Source organism: Typopeltis vanoorti, chromosome 16, assembly GCF_054136105.1.
Source record: "Typopeltis vanoorti isolate ZY-2024b chromosome 16, IOZ_Tvanoo_1.0, whole genome shotgun sequence".
Classification (NCBI taxonomy): domain Eukaryota; kingdom Metazoa; phylum Arthropoda; class Arachnida; order Uropygi; family Thelyphonidae; genus Typopeltis; species Typopeltis vanoorti.
The window spans coordinates 45,563,954-45,585,740 of record NC_143564.1 but is presented as its reverse complement, the minus strand read 5'-3'; the positions used below and the strand labels follow the sequence as shown (position 1 = coordinate 45,585,740).

Sequence of the window (21,787 nt, the reverse complement as noted above, 5' to 3'; positions counted from 1 at the left end):
AACAATCATTTCTTTCACCCTTTCCTTTTGCTCTCTAATAGACTCAGTTACATCCTTTATGGTCGCACCAGGTTGGTACGATTTCGTCAAATCCTCTACTAACACACCTCGTACTAACGAGTCTCCATACAGCACTCTATCCTTCATTTTGTTCATGTTCACATTCATACGCCTATTTTTCCTGTCCTACCTTTTATTATTGGTTGGTTTCATTCATTCGACTTTTGTTCATGCACTCTAGCTGCTGTTTTGCCCTTTCTATCGCACCATTCAACAACGCGATCTCACTCAATGCATCTATCTGATCTTTTTTATTCTCTGAGAAACCATTAATACTATCATTGACACTTTCTACATTCACACTCTCATAATTCTCATGTACAACCTTGCCATTTCTTGTCATATCGCTATTTTCTTCATTCTGAAGTTTGACAAAAATATCATACTCACGATCCGAAATACACTTCAATTCTCATTCTCCCAACATTTTCTACACACATTCAATCCTTTATTATCATCTATCCACACTCCGACCGCACTCCGCAAAACGTACATTTCACAGCTAGTACACTGACTCATTTCTTTTATACTACCGTTCTTTGATAAAGATGGCGAACCATCATTACTGGCTGCCATTTTCCTTCGTACAGGTGCCATAATTATTGCAACGTGTTTTATCAAATAATAAGTTATAACACACCAAAAACACACAAATAGACGCACTAAAATACACAAGGCAAACAAAACTACGCAATATTAAGTAATTTTATCAATGATAACTGAAAATAATACTTATCTTATCAGGAGCTTGCACGAGCACTACACACTACGATATAACCTCGAACTCCAAATCACAGATAATACTACTGTTATCAATCCACTTCTGTATTCTATCTCTCATCGACCTGTCCAATACCTTAACTACAACTCCAGATATACATATCGGCCTATAATTTGTAGCCTTAGCACCACCTTTGTGAAGTTTAACAATTTTACATTCCTTCCATTTCTAATGCACTTCTCATTTTGATTGGCATTTAGTAATTCTGTTTTAAAGACTGAATTTCAACCATTATATCCAGATCGATTAGATAACAAACATGATAGTTGTCTCCACAATTTTCCAAAATTTATTTGGATTACCATGTAAGCCTAAAAGAAAGGATTAGATAATAAATAATTCAAAATTGCATTTATGTGCTCTAAGGAAAAATAGGACAGGGAAGAAATAGAGGATTTAAATGTAAAATGTAAAAATTCTAAATGTTGCTTAGAAGGTCCAAAGAGGCTAAATCAAGCCATATTAATTTAGCAGCTTAGATATTAAAAGCCTCTCTGTGGTTAGTAAAAAGATTGAAACTTCAAATACCACATAAGATTTGTTTGTAGTTGCCTGCTCAGAACCAGTCAGTATAGCTTCTTCGATGGCTTGTACTAAATTTTAAATAAAAATACCGTATTTCTTTGACTCTGTTAAACATTTTTTTTTATATTTTAATGTCTTACAATCATTGACATATTACAGTTGCTTTAAAAAAAAGTTACCACATATCACTGCGTGGATAGTCTGTGCGGTTAGCCTAGTGGCTGTGCACTTTGTAACCATATGCCTGGGGAAGGAGTGTCCTAGGTTTGATTCCTGTTGCCGACGTGAGGAGCTTAAGGATCTTCCTCGGCCATAGCCAAGTTAACTGGTCTTGGGTATGGATACCAGGGTTTTTCCCCCCCAATTTATCTGGGGTTTTTCATCCTGCAAGCAGGCAAACCGGCCTGCTTGCAGGATGAACACACGGATCTACAGCCATAAATACTTAACACCCCCATGAGGGGACTCAACTTGCCCCAATAGGGATGGGGGAGGAAAAAGGAGGAAACTCCGTATGAATAAATAAATAAACTGCATGGACAGTAAAAATCATATTGCTGTGTTATTATGCTATAACTGCTGGTTGCTGAAAGTTGTCCTGTATGTAATTTTAAACCAGAAAATTATCCCAAATGAGTGCTTCCCTAAGAATGTTATTATGTCCAAAATAAAAAAAAAATGGATGGATAACAGCTGAGCTAGTGGGAGATTGGCTAAAAGGCATCCTGAATAGATATCCAGGATTTTACATAACTTATCTGTCAGTTCTGGATGCATTTAGTGGGTATTTATCTGAGAAGTTAAAGAATGTGCTAATAAGTGTCATGATTTATTGTTATTCCTGATGTCATAACTACCCAATTACAACTCCTTTTAGTCAACCCATTTTAGTCAACAAATCATTTAAGCGTCATTTGACAAAGCAATAAAAGTCTTAGTTGTTATCTTCTAATCTTCCCTTCACACTTTCTGATAAGATAAAGAGAGTACCTGCATCAAAACTTGCAGAATGGGTGTCAGCTGCTTGGTATTCTGTTGTAATAATTTCTTTATTGGTGAAAATAAAAAGAAAATGATGTCTGCTACCAAGTTGCCATTTTCTCCAGCTAAAAAAGTCTCATTTTGCAGTGGAAAGTGAGCATACCCACTGCAAAAGGATATCTTCCCAGTTAGAGGAAATATCTGCTTATTGGAATGCCGTGACAGTGCCTCCCCAGAGTGTATGGCAACATCCATAACAGAAAGCAACCTTGCTTTCTGTTATGGATGTTATGTCTAAGAGTATATCTCTTTTAACTTCATGATCCTACTCTATCCTTCACCTAACTCTTAATCAGAAATGAAACATATACAGATAATGACAGTGACATTAAATAAAATAAATTTTGAAAATTTCTTACAAAAAAACAATAATAAAAAGATGTCAATGCAGACACACTATAAAAAATATGCCAGAATCCTTACAGGGGAAAAAAAAAAAAAAAATCACTTTCACAATCATTTTACCAATATCCCCTGCATAAACACGAACATAAATAACATCCCTTCACAACTCTTGATAGAATTACAACCATAACCTTCATTGTCCAAGTTACATACTGCATGATTCCTTTTGTGAAGAGTGACACCTTCACTTTTGTGAGATCTGACATTGCTTGTTCAGATTCATAACAGTATCCTATGGTATAAACAACACCAGAAGAAGATACCATAATTAGTTTATTGAACTTATTAATATTTTGCTATATTAGTAATAATAATAAATGTAAATAACTATATAGAAAAATATAGCTCTGATTATACCAGCATCATCAGAGCACAAATTATTACTGTGGTGACAGTACTCAGACTGTGGTGGAAACAATTCAAATTGTAACTGAAAAGGAACTAATCTCTTAACAAATTGCTTTCTAGGGATTAGATAACGGAGAAGTTAATTTGCAAAAGTTTGTGCTATTGTCTTAGAATGACTCTCTCCCAGATTTTTGGCAAATTAATACAGCCATATTGTTGAAGGTAAGGGAGTGCTTCACAGCTGATATCAGTTCTAAAATTAGTCTCTCACGCCTTTAACAACTTCTGTGCAGCAAAGTTTTCTTTTTCCATTTAATGTTGTGTGAAGGAATATCCAGAGTATGTTGTGCCAGTCCTGACTTGCTATATAGATGATCACAGATGCTGTTCTTCTATTCCAAGGCAAATGCAGACAAATCTGCTTGTCAAATAAGTCAAGCTGCAAGCACACAGGGAACTTAATACAATCCATGATGTACAGGAGGATGAAGTTGATCCTTAGGAAAATGAATAAAAGTAACTATCTAATGTGTGGTGGTTTGAAGGCAGTATGGAAATTATATTTGTGAAGAACTAGCTATCTTTCCCTATATATGTGTACCTTGAACATGGTAATATACTTTGGGAATAGTTTGGTTGTTATCTTCTTGTTTATAGGGGGGATGGTGGGACATGTAGTATTTTATTTTATGGGAGGCTGTAATCAGAGGCTAAAAAAAGTGTTGTGAGGATACCAGAGTTCAGTTTCCAGAGCTCTCTCATTAGAATAAATAGCCCTGGCTGTGTTTTCATGATGCCATACTGTTGGGGTGGGTAATAGTATGTTTGCTTATGTAAGTGCCTTCCTCTATATGAAGGTTTTATATAAGCAAAGAAGGATAATGAACCATTTGGTAGTCATGTCACTAGTATATCTAGGAAGGGGACACAGCTGTTAGTTTCTTTTTCTATGATGAAGTGAATTTCTGGATGTTGGCTATGAACCGCTCCCCCTAACCTCAACAAGTATGGCTGTTTTTATTTGCCAAAGAGCAATCAAATATGGTAAGAGTGTCATTTTAAGCCACAATAGCACATACTTCTCCAAACTAACTGCTACAACTCTTCCTTAGAGGATACCTTGTTAGGACATCAGCTCCTTTTTAGTTACAATTTGAATTGTTTCCACAACAGTCTAATTGAGTGATGTGTGTCACCACAGTTGTGCTTTGATGATGCTGGTTAGAAACCCAGCAAAATATTAGCAAGCTCAGTAAATTATTGTTTCTTCTTCTAGTGTTGTTTATACTATGTTATGAATAACCAATTCCTAACTCCTCTGTATGCAATACTTGTCAGAATGTCCCGTTTAGAATTGTCTGCTTTTGACCTCCTCTGGTGTAAGGTTTCCTTTGCCCCCATTCACTAACATTTATCTGCTGTATGAACCACTCTCCAAATCTGAACCCCCCCCCCCAAACTCTGTGCCTTCTTATCCATGAAGTTCGACTTTCTGCAGTATGGGATGACCTGAATGAGATGTGGAAGTCTTTGCTAGTGCTTATAGCACTAGCAGATTTAGGATTTATGAAGTGTCAAATTATACAGTTGAGATGTATTTTTTTAAAAAAAGATTCTGAGTTGATGGTGTTATGTGTTTGTAATGGGATATATGCAAGATGTGATAATCAAACCAAGAAGAGAAAGTTGTTTTTTGGTTAGATCTGAATATTATCAAAATAAAGGTGAATAATGTAAGATCATTCTTCCAAGAAATAAGGCTGATTTTGTTTTGGTAGTAATGCAATTCACTGGATTCTCTTCATCCCACTTGAAAATGGTAAAGAGATTAGTATTTTAGACATTGGTAAGAAAGATATGGAATTTTAAATAGTTGAGTACTATACAATTTTTCAAATGAAGATGATGAGTGGATTATGTACTACTACTACTACTATTGTTGAAATTATGAATAGGATTTGAGGTTAATTAGTGAAAATCATTGTGTAGAAAGATGTAGGTGAAATCACATAGTCCTGGAGCACTCTAGTGTCAAGAAATCTGATGAAAGGAAACTATGTACCACAACAGACAATAAATGACTGACTAGAGGAAACTGGTGATCCAGTCATGGAGAACAGAAAAGACCATAAGATAAAACTTGGCAAGTAGCCTTCCATGCCAGATCCATTCAAACACCCTGGAAATATGAGCAACCATTTGAGTTTCTCCAAACATTTCCATAGCTTGTATCCAAAGTTGAGCATAATTAGATACCAAGATGTCAAAAAATTGTTTATTATGGTATCCTTGATAGCAGTATCAAGGAAAGTACCAAGTGATATTCTGCATGAATTGTTACTGTTTATTTTTTGATGATGATGTGCTGTGCATGAATTTTAGTGGATATGCAGCTTGCAGCTGATCTGAAACTAAGGAGAGTTATTAGAAATTGTTGCACTGTAGGAGGTTTTGAATGGACTTGAAAGTTAGTAAATGAGTGAGGATACTACTCTAATATGACTTAATGTAAAGCTTTAAACTTTGGGATTCAGAGATAGAAGGCTATATATTCTGTTGTTGGTGTATGAGGTCTAAGAGACAAGAGATCCTGACATTAATGGTTAAGAGGGAGTTGAAGTTCAAGGGATGCATTGCTAAGATTACAAAAAATATTCAATAGATTACTCTATTCTAATGGATTTCAATCAACAAATAAATGCAGCAATCCCTCGATATGGAAAAAAGTAGAATTCTTTCCTCAAATCTCTTTTTTTGACCCTTAATTTTTTTTTTATAAAAGAATTAGGGTATATCTCAGAGCCTAGTTAAAGGAAAACCATGAAGCTGAAAGACAATAAAACATATTCAGAATATAAATTTATTATTCTAATTCTTAACAAAGAATTGAGCTAATGTAGTTTGGACATTCTGTTTCTTTTTTTCATACACCTGATGGTACGGTCCTATTGCCTCTTCTACTACTTCTGCAAAGCTTACTGCTTCTCTCTTCATTAGTGTCAGCCTCTAAGCATTGCTGCTTAAAAACTTCAATTGTGTGAAAAATATTTTTAATTGTTTCTGTGAAATCTCTTTGGGCTTGTCAATGATTAAATTTTCTTCATATTCTTCAGGATCTTCTGCTGTGCATCTAAATTTCGCAGGTCGGAATCGCTCAATTTCTCAGAAGGAGATTTAATTAACTTGGATTCATTTGAAAAACCTCTAAAATCATTTGTACAATGTGGAAGAATGTGCTTCCAAAATGGCTTGCATATTGCTAGCAGTAATTTCATTCGAACTTTGCGACTTTATAACCAGGCTGGGATTTCTCTGATTTGGCCAGAAAAGTTTTGGAAGGCATTCACTTCCAAAAAAAAGGCCGGTTTCATTGACATTAAATATTTGTTGGTCACAATAGCCCCCATTCTTCTATAATTTTCTTCAAAATCTTTGGATAATTGAGAGCCACATCCTTATCTGCACTTGCAGCTTCACTTGTGATTAGAACATTATATATTCCTTTTTTGAAACGCTCAAATCACCCAGCACTAGCATGTAATTCTTCTTTCTTTCAAGGTTGCAAAGAGACTTAATGTTTTTGATTTAATAAGGTCAATGCTTAGTGGGATCTGTTTTTGGTTACAATCTTTCACCCATGTAGAAAGAAGTCTCTCTAATTCAATCATTATAATTCTTTGATTTTGAGTGGTCTGCGTGAATGATTTGCTTAAAATTGCTCTTACAGTTGATTCACCCATTTTGTGTTCTTCTCCTATCTTTGCTCTGGACTCGCCTTGTTTATTTTTCTTTATTATTTCAAGTTCTTCAAAAGAGATTACTTTTCAAATCATTTTCACGCCTCCACTTTTTTGCTCACTAATTTTTTTACTCATGATGAAAGGTTGGGAAAATACTTTAAAATAAAAAAAAAAGTAAGGAAAATGATTGCAAAGGAGGCTCGAGATATGATAATCAAAATGCTATGTAATTAGCAGACAACATAAATTTTGGTGATAAGTTTGGAATATAGTGTACATGGAAATAGTGTAGTATGCCATTAAAAAATAACTTTGTAAAATGTTTTAAATTGGTAACTATGGCAAGTAATTTATAGATAAAAAATTTTTAAAATCTGTAACATTTATTTTTAAGATGTATATATAGGTGCACTATTCGAATTGCAGAGGTTCACTAATCGAATTTGGGTAAAGGAAAAAAAAAAAAAAAAAAATGAAGCACCAATTGAAAATGCACTCATCGAAGGTGCATTAAATGAGGGATTGGATAATACCAAGGCTGATAATGAAGAAAACATGAAATGGAATGCATGTCTTCAGTGTGTCTTCATGCCAAACATTTCAAAGTGAACTTTGGAATGTTGGTTGTGAAATAGATTGAGGAGATGTATGCTGTAGAATTTAATTGAAAGGAAGATTTGGTTGTTAATTGGCTGGAATTATGGCTGAAGCACTAAGACTATGAGGCCAGTGTATTATATTTTATAAGTAGTGTTGTTCTTCTGGCTGGTTTGCCTGTTTTGTTGGGGGGAAGGGGGGGGTGAGAAACCTTGCCACTTCCATGTGAGACTGGCTAACTGATCTTCAGATGATGAAAGTTCTAGACAGGATTTGAACTTAGGTTTTTCCAACCAAAGGACATGGTTGACACCTACTGAGCTATAGAGGTTCAGTAGATAGGAAGAGGAGGGAGGAAGTGATTAAGACATATGTTGTTAAGATGTCAAAACCACTGGAGTGATTTTCGAAACATTAGAATAATGGGAAGTATCAAGGACAAGTGGCCATTCGTAGACATTTGGATAAGGAAGTGAGAAATAGTTTTTTGCATGGGGAGTGGCGGGTGCATGGAATGTATTGTGAAGCTAGTAAAGTGTGTGTGCAGAAAACAATGACCTTAAGTCCATATGATGTGCTTTGTTAGACCTAGATTAGACCTCCTACAATGAGATTCTTAACTCTGTGGAAGTCCTATGATCATAATAAAAACAAAAAGCAGTTGATAAACACATACACTAGGCAAATTATACTCACATCTGTAGCTTGAAATAATCATAAAATTCAATTCCAGAAGAAATAAATGGAGTTGTATAAAAAAAATTCTGTTATTTTGATATACAGTGAACTTTTGTGCTGTTTTATATGAGATTCCAGTTTTTTTTAGGTACGTGTAAAACAAACTTTCCTCCAAATAATGTTTTGCTCCAATGGCATTACAAAACAGTTAGTGCAGGAAGGAAAAAAGTTTTCTTCCTATTAAAACTTGCTTCTCAAATTAGAATAAACAAAATAAGATCATCTCATCTCTTCTGGCAGTATAAGACAAAGATTAAACATTTGAAACACTACCCCTCCCCTCCACCCATACCTCTACCTTCTCTACCCAAGAAAAAGTCATCTGGAAATGCTGGAAAAAACATTAGAAACAAATTCCATTTAAGTGCATAATTGCACTTATTCACTATAAACTCTTATTAAATAAGATATAGTGAATTTTATAGCTGTAATAATCATATTGCCCTGTCATATTATATGATAAAGGAGATATTGGTTTTATGATTATCATTGGAACTTGGTTTTTCTAGTATTGATATAAAATCATATTGTGTAAGTTAATAAACAGTTTGCTTTACTGTATATTTGAAGGAAGGAAATTTGAATGACTCTTTCCAAATATTTTTTGGGAAAAAATTATCATCTTCGGAAACAAAGTTTGAAATATATTAGCTCTTTATTAAATTTAGAAACATTTTAGTTTCATTTCTGTCTAATATTCTTCATATTAATAACATTGCCAGATTCAAAGCCTTTCAGGCTCTTTGTTCTAATACTTTGTGAAAAATGAAAATGAACATCTATCGAAAGTTCACTTTGGAAATATGTAACATTCTGCCATGTGATTGTGTTATGATCCATCGAGTCATTTCCGACTCCTGGCGACTCCATGAACATACACTCTCCATTTCGATCTGTGCCTGACCATGTCTTTTAGAACCTCCGAGCACACTCCAGTTGCTTCTTTAACTCCATCCCATCTAATTCTTGGTCTTCCTCTCCTCCTGCTTCCATCAACTTTAGAAAGCATCATCATCTTCTCCAGACTGTCATTTGCTCGCATAATATGTCTGAAGTTTGACAATTTTTGCTTGATAATCATAGCTTCAAGGGAGCAATCTAGCTTTATTCTATCTATCACTCATTTATTGGTTTGCTTTGTAGTCCATGGTATTCTTAGTAAGCTTCTCCAAACCCATAATTCAAATACATCTATCTTTCTTCTTTCACTTTTTCTCTGGGTCCAACTTTCACATCCATACAGCACCACAGGGAATACCATTGCTTTCATGATTCTGATTTTTGTTGTGAGGCTAATATATTTATCATTAAAGATCTTGCTTAAATTTGTCATTGCTTTTTTCCGAGTATTAATCTTCTTCTAACCTCTTCGGTACAATAACCATATTTATCAATTCGAGATCCTAAGAACACAAAATTGTTAACTGCTTCCATTTTCTCCCCATCTACTTGAAAATCATTAAGTTCACATGTTGTCATAACCTTTTTCTTTTTGAGGTTAAGTTTAAGACCATATTTAGCACTTTCTTCTTTAACTTTCATAATGAGTTCCTTCAAATCTTCTTTGCATTCTGCTAGCAAGGTGGTATCATCTGCATACCTGAAATTATTAATATTTTTTCCACCAATTTTAATTCCAACTGAAGACTCCTCCAGCCCTGCCATTCTTAAAATGTATTCGCTGTATAAGTTAAACAGGTATGGAGATAAAATACATCCTTGTCGCACCTTTACCTATACCCCTTTACCTATTGTGAAATACTCAGTTTCTCCAAGATCTGTTTGGACAGTAGCTTCTTGTTCATAATAAAGATTCCTCAGAAGGATAATGAAATGCTCTGGGACTCCATTGTTCTTAACACATTCCACAGTTTCACATGATCTACAGAGTCAAAAGCCTTGCTATAGTCAAGGAAACAAAGGTAGACATTCTTATGATATTCCTGTGCTCTTTCTATTATCCATCTCACACTGGCAATTTGATCTCTTGTTCCTCTGCCTTTTCGAAATCCTGCCTGTTCATCTGGCATTTCTCTCTTCATGAATGGTTCCAGTCTTTTCTGAATGATCTTAAGTAAGACTTTACTTGCATGAGAAATCAATGCTATAGTTCTGTAATTTATGCACTCTCTTGCATCACCTTTCTTCAATAAAGGTATATAAACTGATTTTTTCCATTCTCTAGGCCATGTAGTTGTGATCCAAATTTGCTGACATAGAGCTGTTAAAATTTTAAACTGCCTCTTCTCCCAGGGCTTTGAGCAGCTCAATGGGTATTCCATCTCCTCCTGGTGCTTTTTGACTGGATATCTGTTGCAGTGTTCACCTCACTTCACTCTCCACTGGTACTGGTTCCTGTGTATAATTCTGCTCTTCAAATTTCTCAGTAATTTTGGAGTCCTTTCTGTAAGATATCCTTTGTGTTTATTTTTCAATATTTTCACCTTGGCACTAAACTTTCCTGTTAGTTCTCTGATCTTTTTGAAAAGATCTCTTGTTTTTCCTTTCTTGTTTTGGTCTTCTATTTGTTGGCATTCCTGGTTAAAGTATTTTTCCTTGTCTCTTCTGGCTTGTCGTTGAAACTCTGCATTCAAATACCGTACTTCCTGCAAATTTCCTGTGGCCTTCATTTTCCTCCTTTCCCTAGCAGTTTTGATGGCATCTTCTGACAGCCATTTGGACTTCTTCTTACAAACTGTTGGGATATTCTTCTTTGCTTCTATTTTAATTATATCTTTAATCTCTTCTCATAGTTCATCTGGTTCTCTTTCACACAAATTGAGTATGTTGAATCTGTTCTGTATGCTAATATTGTATTCAGCTGGTATGTTTCCAAGATCATATCTGATAGACATTTGTGATGTTTTCAGTTTCTGTGGTTTCACTTGTATCATAGCCACTAATAACTCATGGTCTGTTCCACAGTCTGCACCTAGAAAAGTCTTGACAGACTGAATTGCACTTCTCCATCTTCTTTGTCCAAGTATATAGTCAATTTGATTTCTGTGTTGTCCATCAGGTGATACCCATGTGTACAATCTTCTTTTGTGCTGTTTAAAGCAGGTGTTAGCAACAAACAAAGAATTCTCTGCACAAAACTTAACTAGTCTCTTCCCTGCAGTGTTTCGAATACCTAAACCAAAACGACCTGTTATTCCTTGTTCCTCAGTCTCTCCCACTTTTGCATTCCAATCTCTAATAAGTAGCCATAAATCTCACTTTGGTGCTGCATCTATCACTTCTTGTAACTTGCCATAAAATTCTTCCATGTCTTCTTCTGATGCCTCTGTAGTAGGTACATAAACCTGAATGATGGTCATATTCATTGGATATCCAATCACTCTGAGAGAAATTATTCTGTCACTCACTGGATTATAACCCGATACATACCTAGCCATCTTTTTCCTGAGTAAGCATTTTTTCGACTTGTCTCATGTCCTGAGTAATACATCATATAGTCCCCTGACTGAAAATGGCCCATTCCTGTCCATCTAAGTTCACTTATTCCCAATATATCCATCTTCTTGCACTCCATTTCCATCTTTATTATTTCCAGCTTACCTTGGTTCATACTTCTAACATTCCAAGTTCCAATCCTGTGGTTTTTTGCGAAACAGGGAGCATCCCTTTTCCAACCAGCAACATCCGTGACCAAGCTTCCTTCCAGGTTTGACCTGGACACATCATAAAAACTAGTTCTACTTGTGGAAGCCCTCTGTTCTTCCCCAGTTGCATGTTGGATACCTTAGGCCTGGGGGGGGGGGGGGTCTTACCATCTAGCACCATATCGTACTTTCTCATTTTTGGCATGTTCATGGAATGCTCTTGGCAAGGTACAGAGGTGGTTTGCGATTGCCTTCCTCTGGAATATTTTTCAACTTTCCAGTCTAGATCCACACTGTTCTGTGAAAACGGGGGCACCTCTGGAAAGATGTTACTCTTCGCCATGCAATGAGGTCTTGGTAAAGAAGAGGTTAGGTCTCTATAATAGAGATGTATTGCATATATCTTTATCCTGGAATAATTCCCTATGATTGTGAATAGCCATGTGATTGCTATAGTATTAAACAGAATGTTTTTGCCCTCTTAATTTTCTGCCCATCTTCTAATGAGAATGTTAGGACTGTGCCCACTGACAGGCTTGTCTCCCACCTGGCAGGGCTGTTGTTTGGCACTAATGGTAGATTTCTGCCTCACTGCATACAGCTATGACATGGTGCCAGACTTTGGCTGTGCTTGGCTGAGGTTGAACATAATGTTCCCATGAAGAACCATCATCATCAAATTCCTGCCATGTATCCTCAAGGGGTGTACAGGATATCATAGTACTACATGAAAAATTTACATAATTACTAACTATCTATCTACAATTTTCCTCCAAATCAGTCTGTTACTTGTCAAGACTCCAACATTATCAGATTTTATCATGTAAGGCATTTTTTACGGTGTCAATCCACCTATATCTTGGTCTTCCTCTGGGTCTTTTTCCTTCCAACCTGGCAGAGAACACTTGTTTTGCTAATCTTTCCTCGCTCATTCTGTTTAAGTGACCATACCACCTGAGATTAGCTCTGCTAACACATTCCTGGATGTCGACAATGTCAAGTTCTTTCCTAATATCCTCGTTTTAATATGATATTGCCATTGATGCCATCTGTTCGTGCCCCTAATGCAGATATGAGAGTCCTGAGAAAGGACTCTCATATCTGCAGTCTCTAGTCTTTGATCAAGTGTTTTACTTCTGATCCGGCTCTCAGATCCGTAAGTTAAAACTGGTTTGAACACTGTCTTGTATACAACTAATTTAGTGTTCCGACTAATTTTTCTCTTATTCTATATGAATTTATTCAATTGACTTCCTACCATACCAGCTTTGTTGATTCTGTTGTCTATTTCCATATTTAAGTTACCATCTTCACTAAAAATCATGCCTAAGTAGTTGAAATGTTTGACTTGTTCCACAGGTTTTCCATTCACAATGTAGTTGTCATTTTCAATGCTTCTGCTTATTTTCTTTGTCTTGTTATTGCTGACCATATCTATTACAACACCTATTCAATTTAGTCAGGGAATCTTGCAGACTTGTAGCAGATTTATTTAGAAGTATAACATCATTTGTATAAAGCAAAGAGCTTTATACGAATTAGAGATGTTAATGACATTAACATCTCTAATTTTTATATCACGTTTAATACCACTTTCCTTCATAATGTGAACCATATAGATAATGAATAACAGAGGGGATAATGTACATCCTTGTCTGACACCAGATTTAACATTAAACCATCTTCCTGTACTTTCTTCAATTCTAACTGCTGACTTGTAACTCAAATAAAGACTAAGTATTGCTTGATATTATACCCCATTGACACCATAAAACTGTAGCGTACTGAATAGCTTCTCTCTTGGCACCTTGTCATATGCCTTTTCCAACTCTACAAAACTTAAATACAGATCTTTGTTATATTCCCATGATTTCTCAAAAATTTGTCATAAAGTGAAGATCTGATCCTGACAGCACCTGAATCCAGCTTGTTCTTCACCAAGCTTTTCTTTCACAATTCTTCTCAACCGTTTCTCAAGTATACGTGCATAAATCTTACCAGGAACACTCAGTAGGGAAATACCTCTGTAATTCTCACATTCAGTTTTATTTCCCTTTTTATATATGGATACTATTGGAGCTCTACTCCAATCATTGGGAATTCGTCCCTCTGTCCAGTCCTTCTGAACTATGCAGTGCAACCACTGTAAGACTTTTTATACCTCCATACTTCAGCATTTCTGGTCGAATATCATCTACTCCTGCTGCCTTTCCACATTTCAAGCCTTCGATGGCTTTTTCTACTTCAAATATGAATATGTATTCCATGAAGAACCAAGAGATTCATAATAAGCCCAGTCAGGACTAATGAGATAGTGGCCTTTTTAGGTCCTGACTGGTCTTCACAAGTTGCTGGAACCCTAGGTAACTCAAATGGACTTATTTCTGCATGGTCTCTGATGAGAACCACCAATTTAAAACAGATTTCAGGCTAGTGAAGCTTAAAAGCACTAATAAAAGACAAATATACATGCTCCTGAGCAGTCCATGTCTTTTAAGTAGTGCAAACCAAGGCAACTCCAGTGACTTAGGTTATATCCTCATAAGCTCTGGTAAATTTTGAAACTTTTTTTTTTTAATTCCAGTCTATCTAACTATAGCAATGATAGATTGAATAATATCCTTCATATTAATAATTCTAGATATAATTTTTTTTGTTTCCATTGATGAATTAAACTTTTTAATATTGAAGTAAAATTATCAAGTTCATTCAGGTAATCTATATTAAAATACAGACTTTTTCTTGAACTTTTCTTCCTCAGTCTGTTCCACCAAAAAAGGGATTTGTTCGAGCTGTTTCCTACCTGACAGGATTTACTGTTCGACCTGTAGGACAACGAGGTTGTGAATTAAGCTACATAACTCAAAGTGATCCAAAAGGTGACAATTTGCTTTGTGCAGACAAATGCTGTACAGTTTTTACTTGCACGTTTTATTTCTTTCTTTAAATAGGCAGTTTTTATAGTTATAATTTAACTCATTCTTTGAGTTCTTTCAGTCATTGAGGATAAGATATCATTTATACTATAGATTGTAAATAACAGCTTTTGAGTAACATTTATTTTCAGTAACACGTTATTTCATTAATAATGTATATGATTTGTACCAAGTACTTCCAGGAATTAAATATTAACTTAAACCACTACCACTAGATCTACACACATTATACATTGATTTAACCTGGTACAGCTGTGACTTCAAGTGTTAAAAACCAAATAAGAAACCCATATTATTGCATTAATATAATTAACAATAAAGAAAAGACAAAGTTAGTTAGCAAAAAAAAAAATGTGTGTGTGTACACTAGCTGCCAATAATTGTCTGGACACCCCTGTTATTTGAAGTTATGGAGCATTCCAGGTTTGCTAATGATGAAAACCAATGTACAGATACTAGGAAGCAGTATTTCATCATAGCAGTTGAATAAAGGTGGTGTGGTAACACAACGTGAACTCAGTGACTTCAATTGAGGTATTATCATGGGCTGTCACATTGGTGACATGTCCATATGTCCTATTGCTGCTCAACTGGAGTATCCAAAATCAAAGGTTGCCAATGCTATCAACAAATGGATATGTTCTGGTATCACTAGTGCAGGAAAACACCCATGGCGGCCTCTGAAAATGACTGACAGGGACACAAGGGTGTTAAAATGTTTGGCATGCAAAAACCGGCTACAATCAGCACAGACCATCTGTGATGAGTTCCGGAACACTGGTAACACCGTGAGCACTAATACTGTACAAAAGGAACTCCATTTACTGGGTTTCCATGGAAGAGCAGTAGCACATGAGCCAAACATCACAACAACAAACAAGGCGGCTATCAAGCTGCAGCTGTTATGTAATGTATGAAGAAATGGGTGTTAAACGACTGCCCTGGCTTGCACAGAGTCCTAACCTCAATCCCATTGAACACCTGTGGGGCGAATTGGAGCGGCGATTGAGGTCCAGAGCAGCATGTCCTCGATCTGTTGCTGAACTTATTGCTGCTTTGATGGAGGAATGGAGACAAATTCCGCCTGGAGTCTTCCACACATTGGTGGAAAGCCTCCCTCAAAGGGTGCAAGAGTTGATCAACGCCAGAGGCAGACATACCTGATATTAAGTATGTCCTCCTGATGCTGGTATTGATGGTAAATTGCTAAAGTGTCCAGACAATTATTGGTAGATTGTGTGTGTGAGTGATAGCATTGACAAGTGACAGACTAATTTGATGAAAAATTATTCAAAGAGAATTAGTAATTATGTAAACTTAACTGTTAGTGCTGTCATAGCATCCTGATCACTTGAAGGTACATTTAAGAAATTTGATGATGATGAGCATGTATATCTTTTATTTACTTTAAACCATACAGGTAGTAGTTCTCACTATGAGTGGTTAACTAGTTTCTGAAAACTATGTTAATCAGATTGCATAAAACAACAACATTTGTCCTACATAACTGAACTGCCCAAGTTTGAGGGGAGGAGTGGGGCATATTCCTATAATAGCCTACCCAGCATCACTGATATTTCAGATTGCAGTGTAAAATACAATAAATATGAGAGTAATTTAAATTCAAAAGTGAAATTAATTAAAAAAAAATTTTTTTATGGCTATTTGAATGTTAGGAAACCCTGATGCTTCTTGAAGTTTGTGAACCATCCTAGACTTGGTGTAAATTACTTCTCAACATTCCCTTCTGCTAGATCACTGTAAATATTGTTGAATTGTAGGCAAATGATAGATACATTTTGTGATTATGACGTTCAGTCCATGTGTTTGAGCATCCTTTCCATAATGGTTCTTGTGGTGTGAGTTAATATTTGATTTATGAATGGAAGAATGGGATGGTTGTCAAGCTGTTTATTTATATATGAGTATATGACTGATATGAATAAAGGAGAACCAAATATTGATATCTTCTCAGTACATCCATTTTTAAATCAATAGAAACTCTTCTGCAGCATTTCTTAGCAGTACAGCTTGTAGAATGCAGAAGAATGTTTGCTTGACAATTAATAGAAAGCAAAGACAATTTACAAAAGCACAGCAACACTATGGCATATCCATTCACTACAAAGTCACACAGCTAAGGCTTATCTCCAGTGTATTGACTCATAATGTTTACACTTGTTGTGCATCATTTTTCTGCATAGTGTATCTTTTTTATCTGTAGAACTGTCAGGATTTGTTACATCACTTTTAAAAGTTTTGTTTAAAATCATCTAAATATAAATTTTTAGATTGTGCTGGTCGAGAGAATGCCTAAAATAATAAACTGCATAAATTCATTTTTGCGTAAATAAAAACTGCATGAAACATAAACTATTCATATCTTTTATACTCATCTGGCATTTATCTCAATGTGGGGAGGCAAGCACATATTCAACCTATTTCAAAAAAAAAAAAAAAAAACCTCAAATACTGACCAATTGCCATCCTCAGTTCTCTCCAAAATAATAGAGAAAATCATCAGCAGTTCAACTTTTCTGCTGCCTTGGCTTACCAGTTGATCAGTGACTACCAATATGGATTCTGCCAACTCTAGATCCTTGGATGACCTCTTAGCTTACATCCCCCATCACTAGACATGGAAAGATTTGGAAAAAAATGTGCTGCCATTCCTGATGTTTTCCAGAGCATTTGATTGTATCTGGCATTGAGGCCTGCTCGATAAATTGCCATCATTTAGTCTACCTACAATCTTCAGCAATTGAGTAGCATGCTTTCTCTCTGGTTTTTCACTGCATGTTGGGGCAAGTGGCTCCATCTCTTGAAGCCTCTCCAACAATTCAAGATTGCCTCAGGGCTCTGTTCTAACATTTGTCTTCTTTCTCCTTTACATAAATGACCTATTCTCAGTCTTCACTAATCTAGCTTTTTGATGATAGTACAATTTTATCTTACTCATTCAACAAACCACATAACTTGTGCATTCTAAGCTTCAAGATCATATGCATTCAGTGCTTTAAACATATGGATATTAATAATCAGTGGTGATCTAGTGTCTGGGGCAACCTGATTACTTCTACTTCCAAGTGCATTTATTGCTTGTCAGTTAATGGGCATCCCTGTGTAACGGGCAAGGAACTCCAGCGCAGAATGAAAAATTCCTTGAGTATGAATCCTTCATCGTCATATTTTTCAGGGGTTCTCTCCTGATCCCAATCAAGCTGATACTCTAGATTTATCATTTGATAAAGAAGTAAGAAATAAGGCATCTGACACCAGTATCACTGTACCAGTGTTTCTCATCATTCATGCAACTGGTGAAAAGTCAATAGAGAAAATGTTGTTCTTTTTTATTCAGAAGGCTTTTGAAGGACTGGCAGGTCCTTCCAAAACAGTTAAGAAATTGCATTCTGGTAATATCTTTGTGGAAATGTCATGTCAGCAACACTCCGAAAAATTACTGAGAGCAACATCAATGAGCAGAATACCTTTCACATTTAGAATAGTGATATTGAGAATGGAATCTCCTTGATGCTTCTGCTGGGGCATATGTTCAGAGCTTAAAGATCAAGGAGTGACAGGTATGAGCTACATTCTGATATGTAGGGATGGTGACCTGATTCTGAACAGGAATCCTTACTTACGATACACATGTAAATGTAGGGTATCTCAACTGCCCTGTTAGGCTGTATTCCATACTTTCCTGTGATGATTTAAATGTCAGGAATGTGGCATGCCAAAACTATGAGGGTGGTCTGGAAAGGTCTTGGCCTAACAATGAAAAAAAAAATTATAATTTCAAAATTATTTTTATTTTTCAACATAATCTCCGTTAAGACTAATACATTTATTCCAGCGATGCTCCAGCATCATTATCCCATCCCTGTAGTGGTTTTCAGTAAGATCTACAAAACATCCCTCTACAGCTGCAATCACCTCTTGAATCGAAGAAAAACACTGACCAGCGAGGAAGAGTTTTGGGAAGAAATAGAAGTCAGAGGGAGCCAAATCTGGGGAATAGGGTGGATGTTCCAACAATTCATAGTACAGATTCCTTAATTTTCCCATTGCCAAAATCTTTCATCAGGACATCCAAAACAGTTAAAAATCATCTTTCATCAGGACAATGTGTTAAACTGTGAATGAAATTATTATGTATATTTTGTTCTTCATTCACATTTAACATTGATCACTAATACAAATATAGAGAAATTTATATTTATACTGCGCCACCCTATATTTAGATTAGTCCATGTAAAATAGTAGAATCAATTTTCAATTAAATTAGCAGTCCCCTTACTCATTCAGGCCGAATTCAATATTTTTCACTTGAGGCTCCCGCTAGATTCGAATTATTTATGAACTGTGCAATAAAAGAGAATCAGGCAAACACAGTATTGAAATTAATAAAACAAAACATTTAACATAAGGTTATATGACAAATACATAAATTCCACTTCTAAAATAAGACATTACAATTAAGTTAGTACATCGGGTCAAATCATTCATATTAATTCAGTCTTCAAAATCTTCACATACTAGTTTCACAGTTTTCTCAATTACAAGATTCCTTACTCAGATTAATACAACAGAATTTCTAGTTTAATTAGTTTGCTCATATTTCTCAGTTATACTCCACACTTAACTCTCAGTTGGCATTTATCATATCATTAAACACGGCAGATATTATTTCAAGGCAAATTATTTTTAACTTCTAACTTTGGCGATATGCCACAGTAAATGTTAGAATGAGCAAAATGGAACTATCACTCAAGTCTTCATACACAGAAACAAATAAAATATGACTGTCCTTACCGGAATTAATCTTCAGCACGTCAGATATGATGTGAGTACATCTTCAAATTATATTTATTACACCTATGGAACACATTTAAAAAGAATTCTTCAAGGTCATAACTAGATTATTATTTGTCGCGCTTCACAATTTTCGACGGCAACTATAGGGCAAATTGATATCCTTGTTTACTACTTCACAACAAATTAAGCTCCGTAAAATTCTTCCTAAAAGCAATATAGAAATAAGTAGTAATTCTAAGCTAACTGGATCTATTCTGAATCCTTCATTAACCTTCCAGTCCTTTAATTATCCAATTACGGCACCAAATCCCTATTAATGCCACTGCTGACTTTACTTTCAGCTATCTATAAGTTTTCACTTCGTCTTAGCACACTTTTAAATACTACTCTCCTGAATTCCTGCCCTTCAGTCCTTTTTATTTACTTTCACCCCCTCCTTGCTTATATCCTTCCTTTTTTCCGCTTCAAAAACTCTCCCTTTTCTTTTTTCTTATATTATCACTCATATATATTTTTCTTCTCTCCTTTTTATCGAAGCTCACGGTCTACCCACGCGCGTTCCATTTTATTTCTCTCTCCATGGCAACGAACAAAACTGTAAACATTCGCGTTAATGTTACATAAGGCTATACTTTTACATTGAGTAATGAAAAACATTAATAAAATATTACAGTTACTTAATTTTCTCTTTCATTTCATTTACAATTAATAATAATAAAATATATGTTACAGTATATATATATATATATATATATATATATGTATATATATATATATATATATATATATATATAAGGTACATTAAATTATATACATATAATTTCTCATAATATTATTGAAGGAATAAAGTAAATAAGATAAATGATATTTAACACTGGGTCCTTCCAATAGTAAAATATACATTAAAATTATTTAATCAATAAATAATACAAAATAATACATGAAAAACAAGTCATGCTTAATATATGATAGGTTATGTTAAATGTGAATGAAGAACAAAATATACATAATAATTTCATTCACAGTTTAACAAATGCACCTGCCCACAAAGGTGGGCAGGTGCATTTGTTAAATCCTGATGAAAGATGATTTTTTTCTTCTGCAAACCAGGTCTTTTCTCACGAATGTTTTCATCTAGTCTAGTTAAAAGATTGGAATAATATTCACTGGTTATTGTTTTATCCCTTTCAAGATAAATAATAATAAACATAGCATCCCAAAACACCAATGCTATGACCTCCCCTGATGATGGAACCAACTTTGTCTTTTTTGGCACTGAACAGCCGGCTTCTGTCCAACTGTTTTGCTGCTGTTTGGATTCTGATGTGTAATGGTGAATCCAAGTCTCATCCATAGTGTGCACATCGATGCACAAAATCAGTTTTATTCTTGTTAAAATGCTCCAAGCACTGTTCAGAGATTTTCATGAGAGTGCATCTTTGATCTGCTGTGAGCATGCATGACACCCATCTTGTGCAAAGGTTTTTCATTTGCAATTCTTCATGCAAAATATATCCTACATGTTTTTTTGAAATGTTATAGTCTCAGCAATTTCATGCACTTCGACTCACCGGTCATCCAATACCATATTGTGTACTTGATTGATGATTTCTGGTGTTGTTACACTTTTTGGATGTCCTTCACATGGATCATCTTCAAGCTGGTACAGCCACATTTAAACTCAGCAGCCCATTTCTTAATTGTCAAAAATGAAGAAGAGTGCCCATACACTTTTATGAACTTTGAATAAATTTCTTTTGCCGTTGAACCTTCTTTTACAAAGAATTTTATAACTGCACGATACTCAATTTTATCCATACAGACAACACTTTTGCTTCATACAGCTGTATAAAACAAGCTACTTGATAGAATGACTTGCAATTTCACATGGATGCTTATGACAGATATACCAACTTAGAAAAAAAAATCTTGCTGATAATGTTGCCATCTATGGTCGAGGTTGAGAACTTTTCAGACCACCCTCGTACTTGTCATCACTCTACTACCTGTACCTGATGTGCAGCAAAGAACATCCCAAAATGAGGTACTCTATCAAAAGCTTTTGCGAAATCCAAGTATATTACTGTGTATCCTTCTCCTCTGTCCAAGGAAGCAGTCACTTTATTGTAATAAATAAGTAGATTACTAAAACATGACCTCCCTTTAGCAAATCCATGCTGTCCATCAAAGATT

General features: G+C 35.3%; 1 protein-coding gene across 1 annotated transcript in view; it reads left to right on the top strand.

The window, feature by feature from the left end:
• LOC150097992 (START domain-containing protein 10-like) overlaps positions 1-21,787 on the top strand; it is a 148,753-nt gene that overhangs the window by 89,125 nt on the left and 37,841 nt on the right. Inside the window, exon 4 of the mRNA XM_090406185.1 lies at positions 14,602-14,719. Within this exon, the coding sequence (XP_090262311.1) occupies positions 14,602-14,719 (118 nt within the window). The remainder of the gene's footprint in view (positions 1-14,601; positions 14,720-21,787) is intronic.